At 32.7% G+C, this 24,616-nt stretch overlaps 1 protein-coding gene across 1 annotated transcript in view; it reads right to left on the bottom strand.

Moving 5' to 3' along the window:
• Positions 1–20,931, bottom strand: part of LOC120771741 — a 40,598-nt gene extending 19,667 nt beyond the window's left edge. Inside the window, exon 1 of the mRNA XM_040099913.1 lies at positions 18,010–20,931. Coding sequence (XP_039955847.1) covers positions 18,010–20,916 — 2,907 coding nt within the window. The 5' untranslated portion in view covers positions 20,917–20,931. The remainder of the gene's footprint in view (positions 1–18,009) is intronic.
• Between the last annotated feature and the right edge of the window lie 3,685 nt (positions 20,932–24,616).

The following is a 24,616-nucleotide window of genomic DNA, read 5'->3' on the forward strand; positions in this document are numbered from 1 at the left end:
GAAGATTAATACAGAATATGTCAAAATAAAAAGAGAAAAAAAAACACAACTCATAATTTTTTATACGGTTTGTTGCTTGCTTTCGGCGGTACCAGAATGAAACGCGGGCGGTCTAACCGCAAACAATCGAGATCAAAAATCGGATTAGCGCCGCGATTCGGGGGCGATCGCTACAAAAAAGTGGCGAGCGCGCGCATTTCAAGCATTTTGTTTTTCAGTTGTTGTTGTTGTTGGCTCTTTGTAACAATCATTTCATTTGCTACGCAAGTCAGTTTTCGGTAGCGGCGCTAAGTGGCATGTGGCAGGCGGGCGGGTGTTACACAGCATTTGCATGACGGTAACGTGCTAATAATTGAATTTTGATTAGGATATTGTTTGAAGAAACAAGTAACAAAAAGCAGAAAACAGAAAAATAATAAAAAACGCTTTAAGGTGCTGACATGCAAATTGAAGAAGCCGTTCTATGGAGCGAGATCGGCCACTTAGACAAATAATTTTCGGTGCCGGCGGATGTTGTTGCCCAATATGGAAGCGTGACGCAGATGGGACGATTTGAGAACGAAAAAATTGGTATATATGTAAGTAAATGATATAATTATTAAGTGTAATTTATAAAAAGGCAATTTTAAAGATGTTTCTAACTTCATTTATATACATACATATATTTTTTGCATTTGTATATGCCATTATTTTTATCACATCTTTTGTTGTAATTAATTTATGCCACTAAATATGCACCCAATTAGTCTAATAAAATTCAACAATTCGCAGAACTTTCAAAGTTTACAACAAAACTGCGTATTTCACCGCCCGCGGTGGTGATTTGTTAAATATTCATTGTCGTGCTTGCAGTTAGGCGCTGCCAGAAATAAATTGGTCAATAGGGGTCAATAAATTGGCAATTAAATATTAGTGCAATCATAGCTGAAAGAGTGGCCAATAACCGTTAGTTATACGTGGTAATCAGAAAATCAAATTTTTTATATTTTTTTGAAATTTTATTTTATTTGCGCTGCATTTTATGCATATGGATTTGCGCATTTTTGCTGCCACGGGCGCGTACAGCGGATTTTCATATTTCATTTCGATTATTTTTGCGCATATTTTTTCTATTATTCATATTGTGGGTCACTACGCCTATTTTTGTATGCACACAGAAATACATTTATAATAACAATTGTATGAACGTTTGTATGTGTGTGAGTATTTGACTGGCCTTTTGTTGCTTTGGCATGTTTATGAATTGTGCTGTTGCAAAAAAAACAAAAACATTTTTAGGCAGCTTTAAATTGAGGCGAGCCCAGCGTTTCCAAAAATCATAAAAAAATAACAACAAAAAAAGCTTAGTGCTTTAACTGACAAATGGATTGCATAAGTTTGCATTGGAGTTGTAGAATGTTCATTTAAAGTGTTAGGCAGTTGGGTGCGGTTTACCTGGAAAGTCTAATTTCGGGTAGAACAATGCAGTGAAATAAATTTTTGAAAGCAGTAAAGCATTTGCCTGGATTTGTGTGGTCCGAATACAAATTTAAATGTAGAAAAAAATTTTTGATTTAAAAATATTTTTTTTAAATTAAAAAAGTTTAAGATTTGGAAAAAATTAAATAAGTTTAATGTACTTTTTTATATGTAGAATAAAAAAAAATAAATATAAATTGGCGAAAATTTTGAGATTAAAAAATATACAAGTAAAAAATATTGAAAAATTGGGAAAAAAGGTAAATTCAGAAATAAGGCAAAAAAACAATGTTGGAAAATTAAATTTTAATATAAAATAAAAAAAATAAATAAAAAAAAAATAAATAAAAAAAAAAAAAAAAATAAAATAAAATAAAAAATAATAATAAAAATAAAATAAAATAAAATAAAACAATAAATAAAATATGAAATAAATAAAAAAATAATTTTTTCATAAAATATTTAATAAAATATATTTCAAAAATATTGAAAATCTGAAAAATAAATTGAATAATAAAATAACGTTAAAATTAAATTTTTGGAAAATTAAAGTTTAATGTAAAATAAATATAACATGAAACAAAAAAAAAACAAAGTAAAATAAAATAAAAAAAATAGAAAAATAAAATATAATGTAGTAAAATAAAATAAATTTCATTTTAATGAAGACAATAAATAAAATATGAAATAAACAAAAAAATTAATTTTTTTTTAGAAAAAAAATGTAATAAAACCAACAGTAGTTAACAGTGGCATTTGTTCCAATTTATCTAAGATTGAATTTATATTATTAAGTGTAATTTTTAAAACGACAAAAAATTAAAAAAAAAATTAATATTGCGTTATAAATAAAAATGAAAAAATTTAATTAGAGAAAAATAAACTAAAATAACGAAACAAAATTAATAAGAAGATTTTTAATAATTAAAAAAAAAGTAATGGATTTAATAGTTTTTTTAAACTGTTAAATTTATTGCGAAATTTAAATATTTAACATAAGAGTAAGTTTATTGAAATAAAATAAAAAAATTAAAACAATAATTTATTTTGCATTTAAAAAAATAAATGTATAAATTAAAATAAATAAATTATGACAACATGTAATTAAAGAAAAATAAATTAAAATAAAGTCGCAAATTAATAAGAAGATTTTTAATAATGTTTCTAAAAAAGTAATGTATCTATTAATTAAAAAAAATATATATATATATAAAATAAGATTAAGTTTATATTAAATGAAAGTATAGTAAATGATAAAATAAAATGTTTTCACAAATTAATTTTTTATCTTTTAAATTAAATAAAAAAAAAACAAAAAAAATTAAATAAAAAAGTTTAAGTATGTTCTGCCAAAATAATATTCCAGAAAGTCTAACATTAAAAAAATAAAAAAAAATAAAATAAAAATGTTCTGTTAAACCAATAATAAAACTAAAATAAATAAATATAAAATATAATACTATATGCAAATAAATAACAATGGGTTGAAAAATTATTAAGATACATTTAATATTTATTTCTAATAATTTGTTTTTAACATTATAACTTATTGCATAAGTTAAAAGAAAATAAATGTTTAGAGCATAAACAAATTTTTATATATTTTTTATTTGAATTTAAGATAAAAATAAACCCAAACCATTACATTTTTCATTGTTTTTGTTTTATGTGCATGTAACTGCACAACGTTGTTCAGTCAATAAAAAATTGCCAGATAACGGCAAGTATCATTACCGTGAATCCTTTTATTTTATTCGTGTCGAACTCGTATTAACTGTAAACTATACAACACTCCAACGAAGCAATAAAGTTGCACAATAACTTTTTACCGCATCAAGTGAAAATTTCAAAAATTTTGTGAGCAAATCTTCGCAAGACTTTTGCACTCTACAATAAATAGCTACATGCGATCAAGCAAATTTACGTCATTGCTCAGGCGCAAGTGTGTATTAGCACGCTTACTCACATCTATAGAGATGTACAAGTATATACATATGTACATATACATATGCCTGCATGTTGCAAGCTTAAGCGGGTTGTGAGCTGTGAACTATGCCTACGAGTGTTTTCTTGTGTGCCAAAAGTCGCGGAAGTCAACAATTTGGCACATTTATGCAACCGAGTACCGGTACGTGATGTTGCAAAAAGGAAACAAAAGCTCGTATTCGAAAAGTTTTTGGAGTGCCCATTAATTAAATGTTTATGATACCGCTAATCATGTGGAAAATATGAAAATTTATAATGGGATTGAAGCCTATTTAAAGGCCAGGTGTGGTGAGGCGTATACGTAATGGACAGCTATTTTATGGTAATTGCTTTGGAAGTGTCTAAAGCAATAAGTTTTTGTATTTTATTGCCAAACATTTTTTCTTATTTAGTTTTTCGTTTCATTGATTTAAGATTACATAGCCAATAATATTTATTTCCAATTAATTTTTATTTAATTTCTTTTATTAAATATCAACATTTCCTGCATTTCCCCCAGGAACATTTTTTATTAAATATAATTTTATTTAATCTTTTAATTTCAAGTACTTTTACGAATTATATTTTATTTTTTAACTTTTTAACTTAATTTAATTTAATTTAATTTAATTTAATGTAATTTAATTTGATTTAATTTAATTTAATTTAATTAGCTTCCATGTAATTTTTAATTTAATTTTAATATATTTTTTTTATTCCATCTTATTTCATTTTTATTTTATTGAATTTAGTTTTGTTTAGCGTATATTTCATTGATTGCCTACCATCAATTTTGTCTGACACTAAATTGTTCATGCCTACTACATGCAATATCTTTAAATGGCCAATCGTGATCGAGTAATTTGGTGTACCACCAATAAAAATACTATGAAAGCATATTTGCTGATATCAAACAGACAAACTAGTGTTTTTGGGAAAACCTTTTACACACCTTTTACATTTAATATATCGAAAGGTGAAAAAATTACTAGTCCAAAAGTAGTCGAATATTCACTAGTTCATAAATTTTCAACTTTGACGAATATATGTATATTTTTCATAGTAGGAAATTTAGAAAATGATGGACTTAATGGCATAAATCAAACTATAAAAAATTGTGGGAGTTGCCAGCTGTTTCAAAATTTGTAGTCGAAAAAATTAATTATAAAATTAATCAATAAAATTAAAAATAAAAAGCACTACAGCATGGGTACTAAACTGAGAAATATTTAAAAAAATATATATGTGTGTAGCTGAACAAATTTTTGGAAAAGAGTGGCCATTTGTGTAGAAACATTATTTAAAAAAGTGTTTTAAAATAAAATTGTTACATTTAAATAAACTAAAGAAGATTTAATAATAAAGTTGAGAAAATATATTTCGAAAAAGAGTTGCCACATGTTATAGAAATAATAATTTAACTTATGAAATTAATGAATATAATTAAAAATAAAAGGTATTACAGCATAGGCAGTAAACTGAGAAATATTTTCCAAAAAATTTTGTTGAAAATATTTTTGGAAAAGAGTTGCCATGTGTATAAAAACATTACTTTGAAAAGTGTATTAAAATAAAATTATAAAAATTAAGTAAGCTAAAGAGGTTTTATTATTAAAGATTAGAATAAAAGGCATTATATTTTTGGAAAAGAGCTGCCGTGTGTATAAAAATATTATTTTGAAACGCGTAATAAAATAAAATAATTAAATTTAAGTAAACTAAAGAGGTTTTATTATTAAAGTTGGGAATATTTTTGAAAAAGCGTTGCCACCTGTTATAACAAAAAATAATTTAATTTAATTCAAAAAGTAAAAAATTAAAGTAGTGAAATTATTGAAATATTGCGAAAATTTTTGAAAAAGCGTTGCAATCTGTTATAAAAAAATAATCTCATATAATTCAAGAAATAAACAATTTAACAGCAGAAATTATTGAAATATTTCAAAATATGTATTACCGTGTTCAACACCGATTTTCAATGTAGATATTTCTGCGAAATATCTATTATACACAGTTACATTAATTCAAACATGTGTATGTATTTCCAAGAATATGATAATCGAAAAAATAAGTGAATTTCATTTTTAATGTCTAAAAATTCGAATCTAGACTAATGAAAATAGAGTATTTTCTAATAATATTGGTTGTTGTACGCAATAAAGAAGAAAAAGAAGTGGCAAGTCCCACAGCATATTCCTGCCACATTATTATGACCATCACCAACTCGAAGTTGGATTCAAACTTATAACACTCAGAAAAAAAGTCAAAGTACACGACACAAATGCATGTGTCATCGGTAGGCCCATATATTGATTGTTAGCTTTTGTCTATATGCCAGCTTATGTGTGGAAAGCTGTAAAGGCAAGTCTGTTTTGCTTTTAAAGTTTGACGCTCGTTAAAGAGAAAATGTGCGCATCATTTTTAACATAATAGGCAGTTAATTAACAGATGTTAAGTAATATATGAGTTGTAATATATTATTATATATGTACATGCCTTAATCGTGTATTCGCTAATAGGCAAGCACAACACTGCTGTCTCTTATGCTATTTTTATGAGTATTTCGCTTGGCGCTTTTTTACTATTTCTATTTATTTTTTTATTTTTTTACTTTTTGACTATTTGCTTTTAAGATTAACGCACTTACATACACACAACTTACAACTGTTACACACAATTTTGCATTTTGCAGTTAACTTTAGCGTTTACTTTTCACCCTACGATCGCATCTTAATTACAAGTCACTTTATGGAAAAGTGAAATGTTGACAGGTTGTCACCTCTGTTAGTTAACAGCATTTAGCAACAATATGCATGCACCTGCTGCTGTACAGCTATTTTGCGTTTGTTTGCTTTTCGTTTCTATTTTATTTTCTATTTGATTTTCGCATTTGTTTTTGTAGCCGCAGTCAACTCAGCGTCAAATGGTTGACTGACCGCAGTCGGTCAAGGAAGTTATGCACCCACTAGCGCCTACGTAGAAGCGCATATCTCATATATTCATAAGTGTATGCTTGCTTGCTTGAAGTTTCGTTTGCACTTTGTTGTAGTATTAACGAATGAAAAGGCAAAATATCGAAATACTTGTTTGCCAGCCACTCGTTCGCATTATTTATTATTTTTGCTAATATTATTAAAACATTTGCACTTTTCGTCGGTTCAACAATTTTTCGCTAATTTTCTTTGTCCACAATAAACAAAGTTTTTGTTTTTGCTTTTGAAATTCAGACGCCATTATCAGTCAAGGGAAATAGAGTTGAACGATTTTTTGGGTTAGTGCTCCAATTGAAGTTCAATACTTTTGCATGCAATGACAATTTCGTTACTTGAGAAGTAATTAAGGAACTGAGTCACAATAATGCTTGAATAATGGTGGGTTAACAGGTAATTGAACTCTTTAGTTTAGATTCTTTATTTTATTTTCAAAATTTGTGTGACAAAAGTATGTTAGCCCAATAAACGATAATTCCATGAATATCAAGATTTGTTATTTTTGTAAATGTCGGGATTTTCGAATGTCAGGGTCGGGATCCCGAAAAATTTTGGGTACTAAAATTTAAAAAAAATTAACTTGATTGAAAATTTGAAAAAGAAACCAATTTATTTTAATTAAAGTCCAATCCCGAAAAAATTTCGGTACTGACAGTTTTAAAAAATTATTCTAATATAAAGATGGAATGAAAATGAATTGGTTTTCAAATGTCCATATCGGGATCCCGAAAACTTTTCGGGACTTAAATTTTAAAAAAATTAATTTGATTGAAATTTTTAGTTTAAAAAATCTATTCATTTTAATTGAAGTTCGATCCCGAAAATTTTTCGGGACTAACAGTTTTAAAAATTATTTTAATATTAAGTGTGATTGAAAATTAATTTATTTTCATTATCTCTCCATATGACGGTACGGTTAAAAACTACCAAAAGCGCGATAAGTCACAACTAAATACGCCAGAGACATTAAATTTTTATTTACACACGACATCGTATGATTTGATCTGGTTGACGTTTTGAACTTTGAGGTATTTCCCGGGCTTTGATTCTTGCAATTTACAATAGTATGATATGTTCGGTTGCACCTTAACTTAACCCTTCCTTACTTATTTTTTTTTTTTTATTTTCGCTTGCTTTTGTTTACTAAAATTTTTAACATCGTTTTTTTGTTAATTTTTTGCAGTAAAATTTGCGTTGTAAATGTAATTGCCTGTGTCGTACTCGACCGATTCATTGTGCATGCAAATTGGAAGTCAATAGTATATAAATAGGTTTGTGTGCGCATTTCAATATCGTGTGACATCCTTGGCCGCGTTTGTGAACGATTTTAGTCGTCACCAATGGAGTAGTAGTTTTATTTGCAAAATATATAGTATACATACATATGTATGTACATAAGTGCAATCGTAAGCAGATGTTTTGTATAGGAAATGTATGAGTCTACAGTGCTGCACAAAAGTAAAGAACGCTTAAGACAGAGATTTAATTTATCGTGAAATCGTAAATCAAGATCTCTTTCTCCTATAAGAGTACACCTACCTTTTAAGAATTAATTTGAGTAGAAAAAATTTATGGACACGAAATTTGTTTTTTTTTTATTAAAATATATTTTAAATTTTGGATGAAATTATTACAGTTTTTGAAATACAGCTTTTGCACACGTATTCTTTTTACCAAGATGCTGCTTTTTTGTGAAAATCGCGGATATTAGACTACAATAGCACATAGTTGTAATATGAACTGAAGTGTCAAAAATAAGTTCTTGTATAAAAAACTTTTTTGTTTTATAAAATATCTTCTAGAAGCACGGCGCAGATTATTATTAGAAACAACTCTACAATATTCGAATACATATGTAGTTAAGATTAGATCATGCTGCCATACAAAGTGACCACTTAAAATCAAGCTCTTGTAAGGAAAACTTTTTTAATTTACAAGAAATCCTCCTGAAGTGCGGCACAGCGTTTTGTTCAAGGCAGCACCACAATCTCTGGAGAAGTTATTCAGATCGAATCACTATAGCATTTAGCTGCCATACAAACCAACCCATCGAAATCAAAGTAAAGAGCTTTTTATGTTCTTTTATGTTATAATAATGTTATAGTTTGTTGAATGGTGTTATAGCTGCGGTGCAGTCGAAGTCAACATTTGCTTTACATTCTATGACATGTGTAGTTAAAAAAGTCTCTAATTTATTACCTCAAAAAAAATTACAAATGAAGAAAAAATTGTTTTAATTTTGAATTATATCATTGTCCCCACACTTTTGTGCAATACTGTAAACAGTGAACTACAATCAATACATACATATACATGCAGGAGCAGCCCAACGTGTGGCGTCATGCGGCATTCTGACGTTGTTTTTAACACCCACCCACCAGCTGTGCGCGTGCGCAAATGCAACAAATTCAACAAAATAAAATAACTGCATACATTTTACATATGTGTGTGTGTGTGCGTTTCGCAAAAAAATACGCATTTGTATTTGCATACAAGCGTTTGCATACGCTCGAACAATGCCGAGTGCTGCCACAGTTACTGATTGTCGGAACTTGCGACTTTTGCGCATAAATTTATGTTTTTATTGTTGTAATGGTGTAAATGCGGTTGCAATTTTTAATGCAGTTTTTCGGTATTTTTTAATTGTTTTGTACCCCATTTTTTGTATTTTTATGGGTTTTAATATTTTTTTATTTTTTTATATTTTGACCCCTTACAGACATTTAGTATGCAGTGGCGATTGCCAATGATTATTTTGCACAGCCTGTTTTTACTGCTCGCTGCTTTTGTTGTATTTGCATTTTTTTACATTTCATTTTGTCTGCTTAATTGTAATTGCATATGTGTGTGTGTGTAATTGGCGTTTATAATTTATTATTGCGCTACTGCACTTGACTGATGAGCAAATCAACCAACCGAGTTGGCCAGCTAAGTGCACTTCGCATTTGTATGTTTTTGTTCGTGTTGGATCCAGATGTTTTGAAATATATGCGTAAACATTGTTTTTGCTATTTTATAATATATGCATGCAGCATTGTCATTTTAGTGTTGCGACATTTGCATTTGACGGACATTGACTGTGATTTTGTCAATGCGAAGCCGCTGTTCTTTACAGTCAAGACTCGTTACTACTACACTACTACATGCATACTTCAATTTTATTACGAATCGTTTTGTGTGATTTACTTTAAAGCTCAGCTGACATTGTGCGATTTTTGTAAGTCTCTTCTTTATTTTTTCAGTTTCTATTATTTAATTCTTGATTCTTTCAAGATCGTGCGTTTCTTATTGTAGTTTTTGCTTTGTTTTCGTATTTCCTTATTTTTATTTTGTTTCATTATTATGTTCTATTGTGATTCATTTCAGTCAATTTACTTCATTAATGCACGTATAAAAGCTTATACAAAGAAATAACAGTACTCATGAAACATAATACGTGAGTCATGAGAATGTTCTGATTTTATTGTGTTAAATTTGGTATTCCCAGAGCATAAAAAAAGAAAAAGTATTTACTTCGGTTGCTTCGAAGCTAAAATACCCTTCATGAATAAAAAAGTTGCCATAAAAAATTTTGATTTTGATCGATCGATAAAATAGTTTGTATGACAGCTTTGTGTTGAGTTGAAATTTTGATTTTGATCGATCGATCGACTAGTTTGTATGGCAGCTACATACATATGTGTTATAGTTGCCCGATCTAAGCAATTGCATCGGATATCATAGCGTAATCTTTGCCAAATTTGGTAAAAATATATCGTCAAATAAAAAAGTTTTCCATACAAAGATTTGATTTTGATCGCTCAGTTTGTATATCAGTTATATGGTCCGAAGTAAACAATTTGTTCGTGGATTGTAACCCTGTCCTGGACAATACTCCGTGACAGCTTTGGTGAAGATATCTTGTCAAACAAAACAGTTTTGATAAAGGATCTTGAATTTGACAGATCAATCTGTTTGACAGCTATATGTTATAGTAGTGAGATCAGAACAATTTATTCGGAGATCGTCCACATTGTTTTGGACAATAATTTATGCAAAATTTTGTGACGATATATTGTCAAATAAAGAAGCTTTCAATACAAGAACCAGATTTTGATTGGCCAGTTTATATTGTAGAAATCCGATATCGGCGGTACTGAAAAAAGAGCGGTTTCTTGTAGGGAAAAAGAAATTAACGAAATTTCAGATTGAAACCCCAAAACTGAGGGACTAGTTCTCATGTATACAGACAGACTGAGAGACAAATGGACATCTTTATATGGCTAAAATGACTCACGCTGATCATCTATATCATATAGGGTCTCATATCTTTATAAGGTATCTGATCTATAAAATTCGTGCTAAAGCCTTAATATACCCTATTCATGGTACAACTGTATTAATTTAGCTCAAAACTTAAGCTTTCATTAAACTTTTTTAAATGTAGCTAGATATTAAACTACATATATATGTTGTATATGAAGGTTATAATTTTGTATAAATTATGAAGAGAAATATTCTAAAATGTAATGCATACTAAATTTACAAATGTATGGAATTTAGTTATCAAAAAAAAAAATAATAATAATAAATAAATAAAAAAAAATTCTTTAATTCCACTAAAAATTCTGTGTCACTAAAGCAACCTTAAGTGGTTGTTACCCTCATCAAGGTCAGCTCTTACATACCAACTAACGTCAACAATGTGGTTATCTGCAGTTAAACGCCTATTAAATGTGTTATATGATTATACATATTTAAAAATATTACGTTAACAAAGAAACGAGAATGTTTGAAAACAGGTTCGGCATAAAGACGCTAGGCAATTAGCATAAAACGGAAGTGGTCACCACACTTGTCATATGCCTCCGTTGATATATTTATATTGTACTTGATGTTGAATTTAATCTATGCTAATTAGATAGCTGCTGATTAGCTTTTGTGCATTATCAAGCGGCTTAGTGGCATGGTGCTGAATAGTAGCTGCGGTAGTAATGAATAGTGATTGGTATAATTTTCCAGCAATTTTTTATGACTAAACTAAGCTGTCATGGCATTTATGTATATAAAAATATATTGTATTTGTGAAATCATATTTCAGCTATGGGCATTTATTTGTTTTTAAAAGTTCTAGTGATTAGTAAGTTGGCGCCAATAAGGTTGTTAGCCTTAAGCTGACAAAATTTCGACTCATCAATAAAGTTGTTAGTTTAGTTGAAAATATGCCAACAGTTTTGAATTTATTACACTGTCAAAGAATTGAAGTTGAATACAGTGTAAAAAATTTAAATTTGAGTTGGTTAAATTCCTATTTATAAGTAAATGCATATATTATGTATAAAATACCTCAAATTGTACTGAATTTAGGTGATAGTGTATCCACCAAAACCTCATATTACGTTCTCATGAAAAATTTGTTGATATTTATAAGATTTTGATGTAAATCCCTAAAATGGAATCAGAACTAAACTTTGTGAGTTTCCGATTTAAGGCTTCTCAGGTCGTTATTGGGTATATTAATTGCTTTAAAAATTTCCTCCATATATGCTTTTGGGTAGTTTTTACGAGTCGATATTGGAATAACTTGTTGTATCTATATAAAGTAGATCAGATGGTAGATTTCACATAGAAAACAATGATCCAATCCACTATAATATGTTAAACATATGCTAGAACCTAAAACAGCCCATAATTTAAATGAATGTAGAGGGCTAGTTCTGGTATTGCAACTAGGTTTTAGTTAGGTTGTGTAGAGAGGGAAAATGGATTGACATTGTCACCATCTGCTGTTCGGAGAAAGAAGAACGACATTCGTATTATTCTAATTATAGCTAGAGGAAATTTCGAGGACACTCTCTGCGATATCGTTCAAAGGAGATTAGGCCTGGCTAGGCGATGGTGCATTGGGATTGGACTGAACATCAACCCTCGAAGACGACCAGCGTGCCGTTTACGAGACGTAGGTCCCTGTCCGACCCCAGGAACCTAACCCTTGGGGCAGGGAGATAGAGATGATTAATATGGTCAAATACCTTGGTCTCAAGCTGGATTCCACTCTGCGGTGGAAGTAGTATGTTGACCTGACCATTATTATAGCTACTAAAGCAGTAATCCTGTGCAATCTACTAGCTGTTGAATCCTGGTGCTGCAAGTCAAGGATTGTCAGATGGTTGTACATGATCGTGCGAATAATTATCACAAATGTTGCGTTGACTTGGGCCTCGAAAGCATCGCAGACTTTGGTAGGACTTCAACTATCGAAGCTACAACGACTCGCCTGCAACTGCGTGTCGGGTGCCATGCGTACAAGCCCGACGGCAGCACTTTAAGTCATGCTAGAAGTCACACCTCTTCACCTAGTAATCGGTCAGGTAGTCAAACACACACTGCATCAAAAGACGAATAGGAATCACATCGCCTCAATAGCACCTAGCAGTATATTGAAATTTATCAGGCGTTGTGAATTAGGAGAATGCACAATAGACCTTAAATCACGGTGTAATCCTCATTTATTTATTTACTCCAACGAGATTAAGATATCGACCTGTTCATTAAGGTGTTAAAGGGAATATTCTTGGTTTTAAAAGGAAGAGGAATATTTTCGTTCGAAGGTCCGCTTAATAGAGTTTACAGAGAAGACAGAGCAGTAAAACCATAGGAAAAGATGAGAAGGAAATTTCTGCACCTCAGAGTATTAATAAGTAATGATGTCTGGTCTTTGAAAACTCACATAAAATATATCTAAAACCAATCTAATACAATCTATACAAGTACAAGCCAAAAATCGCCACCAGAAACTTGCTCTACAAAAGCTGGCGCCTTTAATGAATTCGCAAAGATTTTCAACATTATTTTGCATTAATTTTTCATTTTTGAGATCTTTTACGTTTGTTGATATTTTAATGAACAAAATTGTTCGCTCATTTTAAACAAGTTTGGCAAATTTTGGAAAATCGTTTACCTCCAAAGCACAAACAAGCAATTTGCGAATGACGTGCCTACAATAGATAAGTGAATATTATCGGTTGGTGTGGGTACCAGTTTGAGTGCGAGCGTGTACGTTAGCTTGTAGTTGCTTGTAATTAAAATATTTTCATAATAGGCTTCAAAATAATTTGCTTGCACTTCCATATTTTTAGACAGCACAACATATTTGGTTTTTAGACGGTAAAATTAAGTGTTTAGAATGTGTTTATGCCCTGAACAAGGTGTATTAAGGTTGCCTTGAAGACTGTTTAAAATATGTACATACTTATATAAATATATATACCTGAAGTCTCTTAGATTTTGAGATATTGATCTGACATTTTCAAACGTGCTTTTTTTTCTAAGAAGCGTTTCTTTTGTAGAAACCGTCTACACGGATTATTACACCATAAAACTGTCATATAAAGTGATTGATCAAAATAACTTCCTTGTATGAAGAACTTTTATATTTGACAAGATATCTTCACGAAATTTAGTATACTTTATTGTTTGAGATAATAATGCAAACTCTGCAGAAATTGTTCGGATTGGATCACTACAGCTTGTAGCTGGCATACAAACTGACCGATATAAAGCAAGTTCTCGTATGAAAAACTTTTTTGTTTGACAAGAATTCTTCCTGAAATCTGGCATTGGGTTTTATCCGAGGCAGGACCACAATCTCTTCAGAAAGTGTTGGATCGAAACACTATAGCATATAGCTGTCATACAAAGTGACCGATAAAAATTAAGATATATCTTTTTATACCCTTTTATGCTAAAAGAAAAGCGTCTATGAAGGGTATTAAAATTTCGTAGCAGCCAAAGATAACGGTTTTTATTTTTTCTTTTCTTTTATTAAGTTTTTGTTGTAATTTTGGTTTTTGGTGAAATCCCACGCGATGCAGTTGTTAATGTAGGCAAATGCAAATATAAGAGTGTATTAGTGAATTGCATATGTAAAAGTGTAAGTTTTGGTTTGCTGTACTGCTCAATTTATTGTTGTTGTAGTTGTTGTTATTTTATTATTATTATTCAATATTTTGAAGTACAGCACAGCAATATACTGTATTATCGGTTGCCAAGCAGCCGCAGAAATATATGTATGTGTATACCTCTGTCTACCACTACTGTATGTTTGTATGTGTGCGCGGGTAAGAGGGTGGAGTTGAAAATAGGCGCCCCTGACCCAATGCAATTTTCTAACTCAAATTTTAATTACTGCAATAACCGACCAATTCAAACTGCACAGCAAGTAATTGTAAGTATTTATGAGTCTGCATGTGTATGTGTGTGTGATCGTTTGCTTGTTAAGAACAACTAACTGTAAACGAATTAAAATAATTGAAGTCATTACCTGGCCACAAAACAGCGACAAACATTGAAGTTACACATACAAACAAACAAATTGCTGTATTTATGATCTACTACATGCACGTGTGTATGAGTGTGTGTAAGTGCGGCCTGCCAATTGAGATATCAATTACAAAAATTACAAATGCCTAAAGTAATTACATATTGCTATTTGACAATTATTTGTATGACTTTGGGTCGAATGCAAAAAAAATAAAAAAAAACGGAAAATTTAAAACTGCAACAAAAGCAATGCAAGTGAGTCATTTGGCATAATAAATTGCATATAAACTAAAACTATGCAAATTGACTTGGCTTATGAGACTATTGACATGCTGCAAATACTTGAATGTGACAACTAAATTGAGTTGTTAAAGTTTTTTTATGATTTATAAAGTATTAAAATGTAAGTGGTATAAAAATGCACAAAAATATTTAGAAAAAAATAAATTTTGAAAAATAGTTGTTTTAATTTTTTTTTGAAAGAAACTTTTTTTTTTGAAATTTGAAAAATATTGAAAAATGAAAAATAGTTTTTTTAAATTTTTTTGAAAATTAAAATTTTTTTGAAATAAAAAAAAAATTTAAAAAAAATTTAAAAACAACAAAAAAATAAAATGATGAAAATAATTTTTTAAATTTTTTTGAAAATTAAAATTTTTTTGAAATTAAAAAAAAAAAATTGTAAAAACAACAAAAAAATAAAATGATGAAAATAATTTTTAAAAAATTTTGGTTTTCTATTTGTTTTTGTTTTTTTTGATTTAAAAAATGATTAGAAAATATGAAAAGTAATTAATGTTTTTTTTTGAAAAAGCTTTTTTATATTAAACAGAAATAAATAAAAATAAATGAAATAAAAAAATCTAAAAACATAAGAAAAAAAATAATAAAAATAATTTTTGAAAAATATTCTCAATTTCGTTTGGAAAAAAATATTAAAAAATGATAGTTGCTTTACATTTTTTATTGAAATAAAAAAATAAACAAAATAAAAAAATTGAGAAAACAGAACAAAAAATAAAATTAATTAAAAACAATTTTTAAAAATAGTGGTTTTCAAGTTTTTTTTTGAAAAAAGTTTTATATTTAAAAATTATTAAAAAATGAAAAATAATTAAGAAAATTTTTGTTTGAAATGGAAAGAAAAATAAATAAATAAAGATAAAAAAATAAATAACAACAAAAAATAAAATAATAATTCATAATTTTAAAAATAGCTGTTTTAAATTTTTTTTGAAAAAAGTTGTTTTTTGGAAATTTAAAATTCTATTCAAAATTATAAGAAAGTTTTTTCAAACTTAAAAATAAGAAATATTAAAAATAAAGGGTTTTAATGTAAGAATAAATGAAAAATATTATTTTTTTCAATTTTTTAAATTATTGAAACTTTTAAATAATAAAAAAAAATGTAAAAAAAAAATTGTTTAATAAAAACAAATAAAAACATTTTTTTTTTACAAAATTCATATGAATAGCATCACCGCACCTTAATATTATATAGTCGTATATAAATTTGTTGCATTGTAGTTAATTTACTACAGCATTCAATTAGTAAATCCACGCGTCAGTCGCATTTTTTGCCCCTCAGGCGCTTTTGCATTATTCAGCTGACAAATTCATAAGAATTAATTGCTTCTATTATATTATATTAAGTACTTACACAAATAACACTCTGCGAGTGCGAAGTGATAAATGCGCGTGTGTAGCGCAATATACGCAATGTCATTAATTAAGAATATATTATGTTGCAACTGGGCGATTTTGTTGTAAGCACGCTGTCATTTTACAAATGCCGTGGCATTTTTCGGCGAAAACGATTTTGAGTACAGGAAATTTTTGCATTTTTTGTGGAATTTAAGAATGCAGATATTTTTAATTTTGTTATTATGACAGTGATTTTGACAAGCCTTGGTGATTTACATTAATTAATATTTGAATAATGAGGCGATCACTCAATGCGTGCATCCGTCAACTAAATGTTTAGTCACAGTACACAAAGGAAAGCGTATACTACAAGCAAGTTAAGATTTAGCGGAAGACTTTAATTCATTCCCGGAAGATAGGATGACTGGTTTTTGATTTTTGGTGGGTTTGGGTTGTGATTGATTTCGAATAGTCTTCGAAATTGCCGAAATATTTTGAATACCTCAATTGCAGTAGATTTTCACAACCCGTTGAACTTTCCAAAATACGCTACAAAAGCTTTCTGTCAACTGTTGCAACGGATTGAAGTAAGACAGTATTGATCAGAACCATATTTTTATATTGAAGCCTAACCCAACGGTGCTCAGAACCATGAATACCAGCGGATTAGAATAATGGTCCCAAAAAATGCAAAGCTTTGTTTACTACGAACTGTTAAGTTGTAATGAACACCTTCTACACCCTGAAAGGGTTCGATGCCTATATAAAACCTTTGTCTTGCTTTGGGTCTAGCAAGCAGCTGCAGTGTGACTCCCCGTTTAACTGAGATAAGTTCCAGCTCTTATCGGATTCGTGTTTAAACCACAGCCATCATAAAAGTCGCGAATCAAATAAGCTTACTGCTCACCGTGATAGCAGCACCGGTCGGACCTCGCAACAAAACCTTTTTCAAATTCAGCGCTTGACTGGTTTTGTGCGTTCCCTTAATATTCGGGCTTACTTAACCGGAATGGCCTCAGGTTTTTTCCGGTCAAGAACTGTCAACTCGGCAGCATTCATTCAAATAATATCACCTATCTATGTAACAAGTACATACAAGCATATCATTTCGTCTATAACCTAAGACATATTTTTGACCTCCCTCTGGTATCAAAAGACAAAGATTTTAAGCTTTTAATCTCAGAACATGGAAAAAGTTAAGAAAACATTTTTTTGAGAATAACTATCGGAAAGAAGTAACATCTGGAAAGTATGATGAAAAAATAGGTATGAAGATTTTTCATGGAAATAAACATAGTTGACCTTTTATCAGCAATATGGTTGCCATATAACTCAACATTTTAAGTTATTTTAAGAACAAAATATCTGATAAATGTTACATAAGAAAAAATCAGCCTTGTGCATATTTCAGATACCAAATATTTTTGAACAGGGTTACCACCAGTCTCATGACAACGTACTTAATTAAAAAAAACTTAATTTTTAAAATTTTTCGAAGTAATTTCCATGATAAAAGCTACTTTCCATAATAAAAAAATGTTCAAGGGTTGCCACAATTGTCAATTTTAAATATATGAAAACGTGTCTCCAAGTTACTACGAATTCAAAGGTAATATAAAATTATTAAGTGAACAATAATTCAATTACTTACATAGGACATCGGAACCTGATTGTTGTTGTTTGTGACCATGCCGTTGCGCTTGCCCAGCAACGATTGATTCATGCGATTCGTGCCGTAGTACATTTCCCAAATACTCGGCTTCTTTCGATGCCATTCCAGAATGGAGTCCTTATCACCCGATTCGCCGGATTCAGCGCCACTACCGTTACCGTTACCGCTCGCAGCACCGGCGCCATTCGCGTTGCCACCCTTACCGCTGATTTCGGCGTCGGTCGGCGGCGTTTGCAATGACTTCGCATCTAATTTGTTCAGTACCGGCTGTTGGAAGGACAAATTACGCTGCAATTGTGTGGTAGGCACATGTAAAGTGATCACGTTTTGATCGAGCTCGCGTTGTCGTTGCTCCACACGATCGCGACGCGGTAACGAAGGACGTAGTTGCTGTTGTGCTATCTGAGTCGTGGGCGTTTGCAACTTTTCCGACTCTGCATAACAATCGGCGACAGGAAAGACTTCGGTAAGCGATTTGCGTTTCATTTTGAAATTCGGATCACTCGCGCAGCGTATGGAAACGATTTGTTCGCGTATACTTGATGGCACGCCATCGCGAATTGCTTCGTAGTTACCACCGACATAACCGTAATCCGATTCAATTGTACCGAGACTGTGCGTTGAGCGACGACGTTCGAAGGCCTTCGTCATTTTGACGATATTGTGATTGCGCACAAGACCGCTACACAGTTGACGTATCTCCAATTCACTATGCTGATTCATGCGATCTAAATAGTTTTCTAGTTCGGTTTTCAGCGTCTTGATCATGCCCTCCAATTCGCGCGGCAATTGCTCGGTGGGTGTGGTCACACTCAATGACATTTCAGGACTATGCGTTTTGGCGCTGCCACTGCGGCTGGTGTTGCCGCTCGCCTGCGAGAGTAAACGTATTTTATCGCGCACATCTTCGAGCAGTTCACGTGTGCTCTGAAAGTGCAGCTGATCCTCGTAACGTTTCATATAGTGGTCGGCCACCGAGACGGACTTCTCCGAGACGGTGCCAGTACCAGCAACTATATCACTTTCGACATGATACGCATCATCCGGGCAGGAATTGATGTATTTCGCACACTTATAATTATTCTCCTCTTCCTGCTCCTCGGTGAGAAAAGTGGGATTATCGATGCCGCCAACAGCATGCAGCGACAACTTACGTGTCGTCTTGCCAATACCGCCGGCTTTACGTTCGTTGACTAGCAGAAATGAGTCGAGGTCAATGTCGAGCAGCGAATCATCCACCATGTCATCGGGCCATGAACGACGTGGTTGATTGGCGGGATCGTAACCTTCCATAATGGTGGGCAATTGATGTTGCGTCACATGCGGTGGCACGCGCGTAGCCAACTTCTCGCCCGTGTCTACGGACGTTGGCGTTTGCAGGTACGCAAGATGATGATGATGGTGATGATGATGTGCCTGTACAAATGCAGCGATGTGTTCGTGGGAACTCAGACTTGGAAAATTCTTTAAATGACGATCGAGATTCTCTATGCTCGTCTCAAGTATGCGCAGATTCTCGCTGAAGTGCTGTGAGTTGGCATACTCATCGGAGGTTTGTCGTTGTAATAAGAACTGTAAGCTAGCGGGTATTTTATCCGCGCCGAAGGCGGTCTCTGCGACTGCTTGATTCTTGCGTCCAGCCTTGCTGTTGCCACGCCGCGCCACCACGGCCGCCGCAGACTCATCCTCTGCATCGCCATCACAATCATCCTCACCGTCCAGGTCACTACAACCCGCAATACCACTTTCGCCATTGCGACTTGCCACCGCTGTCGCGTTGCGTCGTCCGTAACAACGTTTTGTTGCGCCACCACCTTTACTGCTCATTTCTGTTGTTGTTTGATTACTTTTGCTATTATCACCACTATTGACGTTGGCTTTTGTATTCGTACACTCGGAGCGTGCACTTTTACTAGCCTTACCAGCGCCCCCGTTAGCACCAGTATTCGTGCGACTCACGTCTAGGATATCTATAACCGGTTCGCAGTAGATATGCTCGTCTAGTGAATATGTAGAGCAAACGTTCGAACTGTAGTAACCGGACGAGCCGCTTTTGTCCGTCGAATAGTGCGACTGATGTGAACTGGTGCGTCCGCGACGCTCGACGCTACCACTCTGTGCCGACTTGGTATCGCCACTTTTTGACGTTTGGCTGACTTTGCCGTTACCGTTGCCCCGTGTCGGCGTCGTCACCGCTGCCGTCGCAGTCGTCGCCGGCGTGGTCGTTTCGTTGTGTTCGGTAGCGCTTATACTGGACGAGGTTGTTGTTGTTGTAATTGTTGAACTGGTAGACTGTTTCTTGACGCGCACGGCTGCACCCGGTGCCGTGGCGGTTGCTTTTGGCACGGCTGTTGTCGGCTTAGCCTTTGCTGTTGCAGCTGTTGGCGTCTTCGCGGCCGTTACCACTCTGAAAGGCGCTGTGCTAGTAACGTCGCTGGCGACTAGTAAACTGGCGTAACCATCATTGCTGTTCGCATAGTTTAGTCCGTTTTTAGTAGCTATATGGCTATTGGTGGTGGTGTTGTTGTTGTTGTTGTTGCTTTTGCTATTGCTGTTATTTATCGGCTTGGCGCTGGCTATGTTCGCAGTAGCGTTACTTTTGTTACTGCAAAGACTATTACTGCTGTTGCTGTGGTTGTTACTATTATTGTTGTTGCTGTTACTGTGTTTGTTGCTAATGGCATTGGTGGTCATCATCACTGTCTTACTGCTGCTGCTGTTGTTGCTATTATTGTATTTATTGTAGTTGGCACTGTTGTTGTTGTTGTTGTTGCTGTTATTATTATTATTATAGCCGCTTTCGTTGTTGCCGCTCAGCTGTTGGTGGTTATGGCCATTTTGCAGCAATTTGTCCGCGCGTCCACTGCTGTTGACTGCCAATGGCATTGAATTCGCATTGCCAACACTGGAAAATAAACAACAACAAATAAATGAAAAACAAGAAAAAAACAAACGTAAAATGAAGTGAAAATGTTGAAAAGGGAAATTTATTTTAGCCAAGTTAGTAGCTCACAATTGTGTGTGTGCGCTTGACTATTTTCAATTTCGATTCACACACGCACACACTTGCAATTTTTTTTTATCTGCTTTCAAAAACACACGCTATCGAGTTGGCTACTAAATTCACACCGCATGTGGCAATAGCTGTGTGGCAACATGAAAAGTGGGCCAAACCACATGTGTCTTCGAGGCTGTCAAATGGACATTCTGGCTGCATTTAGCCGTCTGCTCCATTGCCATTGAAACTGCCTCGTTTGCCCACTGGATAAAAATAGAAAGTGACAGGCATTTAGTGTTGGTCATTTGTAATATTGACTAAAAAACATTGGCGATTGATAAGTTTTTTGTGAGAAAATAAGTTTTAGCGCCAGCAAAAACCGTTTGGCACAAGTGAGAGCTCATTAAGTTTGCAACAAATATGGTTTTGATTTTATTTTCACCTTCACTGTGGTCTTCATGCGCATTTAATGTAGGTAATAGCCACAAAGGATGCCCTGGTTGGTCATTATTCTTTGGGAAAAATAATAAAAAATAATTACATATCGTTGTTGTATTATAATATATCGTCCCTTAAAATGCAAAATAACGTAACATCACTTTTCATAGACTTACAGGCGAAGAAAAACGATATAATGTAAGCACTCATATTGAAAGAAAATTTTGATTTTGGTTATAAAATGGTTATATGTTGATAATATCTAAGAGTGGAAGCTTGAAATTTTACGATATTACATATATAATATGATGTAGTGAATCGTAAGCAATTAAAAACTAAATTTCGATTTTTTTGATCGTACGCTGTTTTGCACTTAAGGTAATTTTGAGTAATTTTTCCATCAATCTGCACCTATTGCTGCTGATATAGTGATGCTAGGTTTGGCTTTAGTTTCCACAGGCCCACTAGTCATATCTTTTTTAAAGCAATATTTTGAAATGCCTGAAGAATCAGCAAATGATAGTACTCCCCACAAACGAGTCATCTAAACTCTCAGCCATTGTTTCTTAGGGGCCAAGTAAAGAAAGAATACTACTTTACCTCCCATGAATTTCAATTACCTCTAAAAGTCTTCACTTCTAACTTAAAATTGTTGTTGACTATATGAGAACCATATACTCGGAGCATTACGAGATTGGTAGACTTTATAAGCAACGTTAACAGGTTATTAAGTACTAGGAAATAATTTGCAACTTCCCCACTACTATTATACTCGTGAAACATAGCTTAGAAAATGAGCTTGAAACCAAGTGTCATGCAATCCTTGTCTGTAAAGAAAATGTTCTACATTTGAACTTACCAGACCAGTTACTACAGTGTCTTCCAGACGGAGATCAATTAAAGAAAGTCATATTGTTATGACAAGGTGTGTGCTCACAACAAGGAATATATTTATATATACGGATATCCAATAATTTTGAAAGCTTTGAAGTTTCTTAGGGTTTCGTAAAAGTTTGTTAAAGAATGCCTCGATCCCTTAGTGAATCTAACATACAATTTTACGATCATTGAAGTCTCTTAAAGTTTTGTTAAAGATAGTAAAGAATGCCTTGATCACTGAGTTGACCCTTTTTCAAGATAAACCTGCATTGGTTTCCTGGGATATCACGGTAACTGTGAAACAGATGAACTAGCCAAAGCAGGCAAAATCCTACAATTAGACTTTTAGATACATAATCGACATAAATATGATACATTTTGCTGAATCCCGGTGCAGTCAGTCCCTGAGGGTTTCTGAATACCTTTTCATAAGTTGCACAAATAAAGCTTTACGTACTGGGGTGGGGTGGGTCAGAGAGGAGACAAAAGAGCGATGGAATATTGTATCACTGACTAAGGTGCGCCGTCAGACAGCCACTCTTCCCTTCTAACTACTTTACCTCAGTGTAGGAGTTTTAGGTTAGAAATTGATGTTGGATGGGTCAATTGTTTTCAGAAAGTGTCTTATATGTATGGTTAACTTTATTTATTTATTTATTTATTAAATGAAAAATAATAATACAATTATTGCTTTATGTACAGAGTAAGAAGCACTAGCTGCCAGAGCTTACCGCTTACGTATATGATTAACCTAAAACGGTAAGATTACTTGTCAAGTGTCGAAATGCTGCTTCATTTAGAAGAATAAAGAAAAATATATATAAGAATTATAGGAACTCGAAGCGTTCAAAATATGAGAAATCGTCGAAAAGAGAAACAAAATACTGTTCATTTAGACTACTGAGAAGGAACGATGTTTTCAGGTCTGAAGAATCGTATACTGCAAAAAGTATAGGTCTTTTTTTTATACATATATGGTATATCATTTTGATGGAAAGGCATACGGTTTTTGTGTCCAGAAGGGAAGATAAACAGTTTACAATTGCTCTTCTGACACATCGTAGACACTAAACACAAGACACTAGACATAGATCATAATTAGAGGATTATGGGTTTTAAAAGGCTCTCTTGAAAATTTTTGAAATAAGAAGTGTATATTGGCAAGCTAATAAAATTTGATAACAACAAAGTTGGCGTCTGATTAACAGATACTGGGATGCTTAATATATTTTAAGCTGGCCGTAGCAAGCGAGTAGAAACGAAAGATGATATTGATGTGGTTATATAATTCCCAGAATTTGATAATAACAAAGTTGGGTTATGATTACCAAATCTTAGGTTTTTTGGTCTGGTGAGTATTGGTTTTGGGTAACTGGTGATTTTGGGTAACTCTTAAAAATGTCTCACATTAAACATCAGTATTAAAAAAAAAATATTAAACGTTTTTAAATATTATATTTAATACTAAGTAACAAAAGGTTACCTGTTTTTTTTATTCCAAATCGTTTTTAAATTTTTTTTCAAGAAAAATCGTTTTCAAACACGCTTAAACTCTGCACAACACACAACCTCGAGACATACAACGTAGCAAAGTTTCACTTTCGCTTTTGCTTTTGCATCATCTTAAGCGCGCAAGCGTCGACCGTAGCGGCAAGAGCGTGCCATCCACAACAAACAACAACAACAAAAATTGAAAATTTCAAAACAGAGAATTTCGGATATGCACTTAAAAAGTAACAAGTAAATAGCGGGGCTGCGCCTGCGCCATGCACGATTTATGCGCGAACGAATGAGCGTTTTGGAACCTTTGAGAAAATTCCGTTAATCGTTGAAACACATACAAACACACACACTTATAGTCCCAAAACCAAAAGCGCTAATAAAGCAAATACAAAAAAATAGTAACAGAAGTTAACTGCATTCGATTGCGACATTCGCACTAAACTCGTTCTAAGTCAAACAGGATTGTGGCGTAAATAACGGTTTTTGGTATGAAAACTTAAGTAACCGCGCGCCATAGTTAGCACAAGTATGTAAGTAAGTCAAGAGGCAAATGCCACAATTAGTCTACGACTCTTGACTGGTCTGTGCGCTAAGTGGCCAGCGGCCAGCGTTAGGCTGCCGCGTGCCCGGTTGGCCGCGCAAGTTTGCTTCAAATACAAAAAAAGAGCGTCAAGAAAATCTAATGCGAAAATAACAACAAAAACAGCGCGTGCACCGGCGCGGCACGTCAAATTGCGACGCAGCGACGTCAGCAGTGGCGGAGGCAGC

This window comes from Bactrocera tryoni, chromosome 3 (assembly GCF_016617805.1).
Source record: "Bactrocera tryoni isolate S06 chromosome 3, CSIRO_BtryS06_freeze2, whole genome shotgun sequence".
Taxonomy (NCBI): domain Eukaryota; kingdom Metazoa; phylum Arthropoda; class Insecta; order Diptera; family Tephritidae; genus Bactrocera; species Bactrocera tryoni.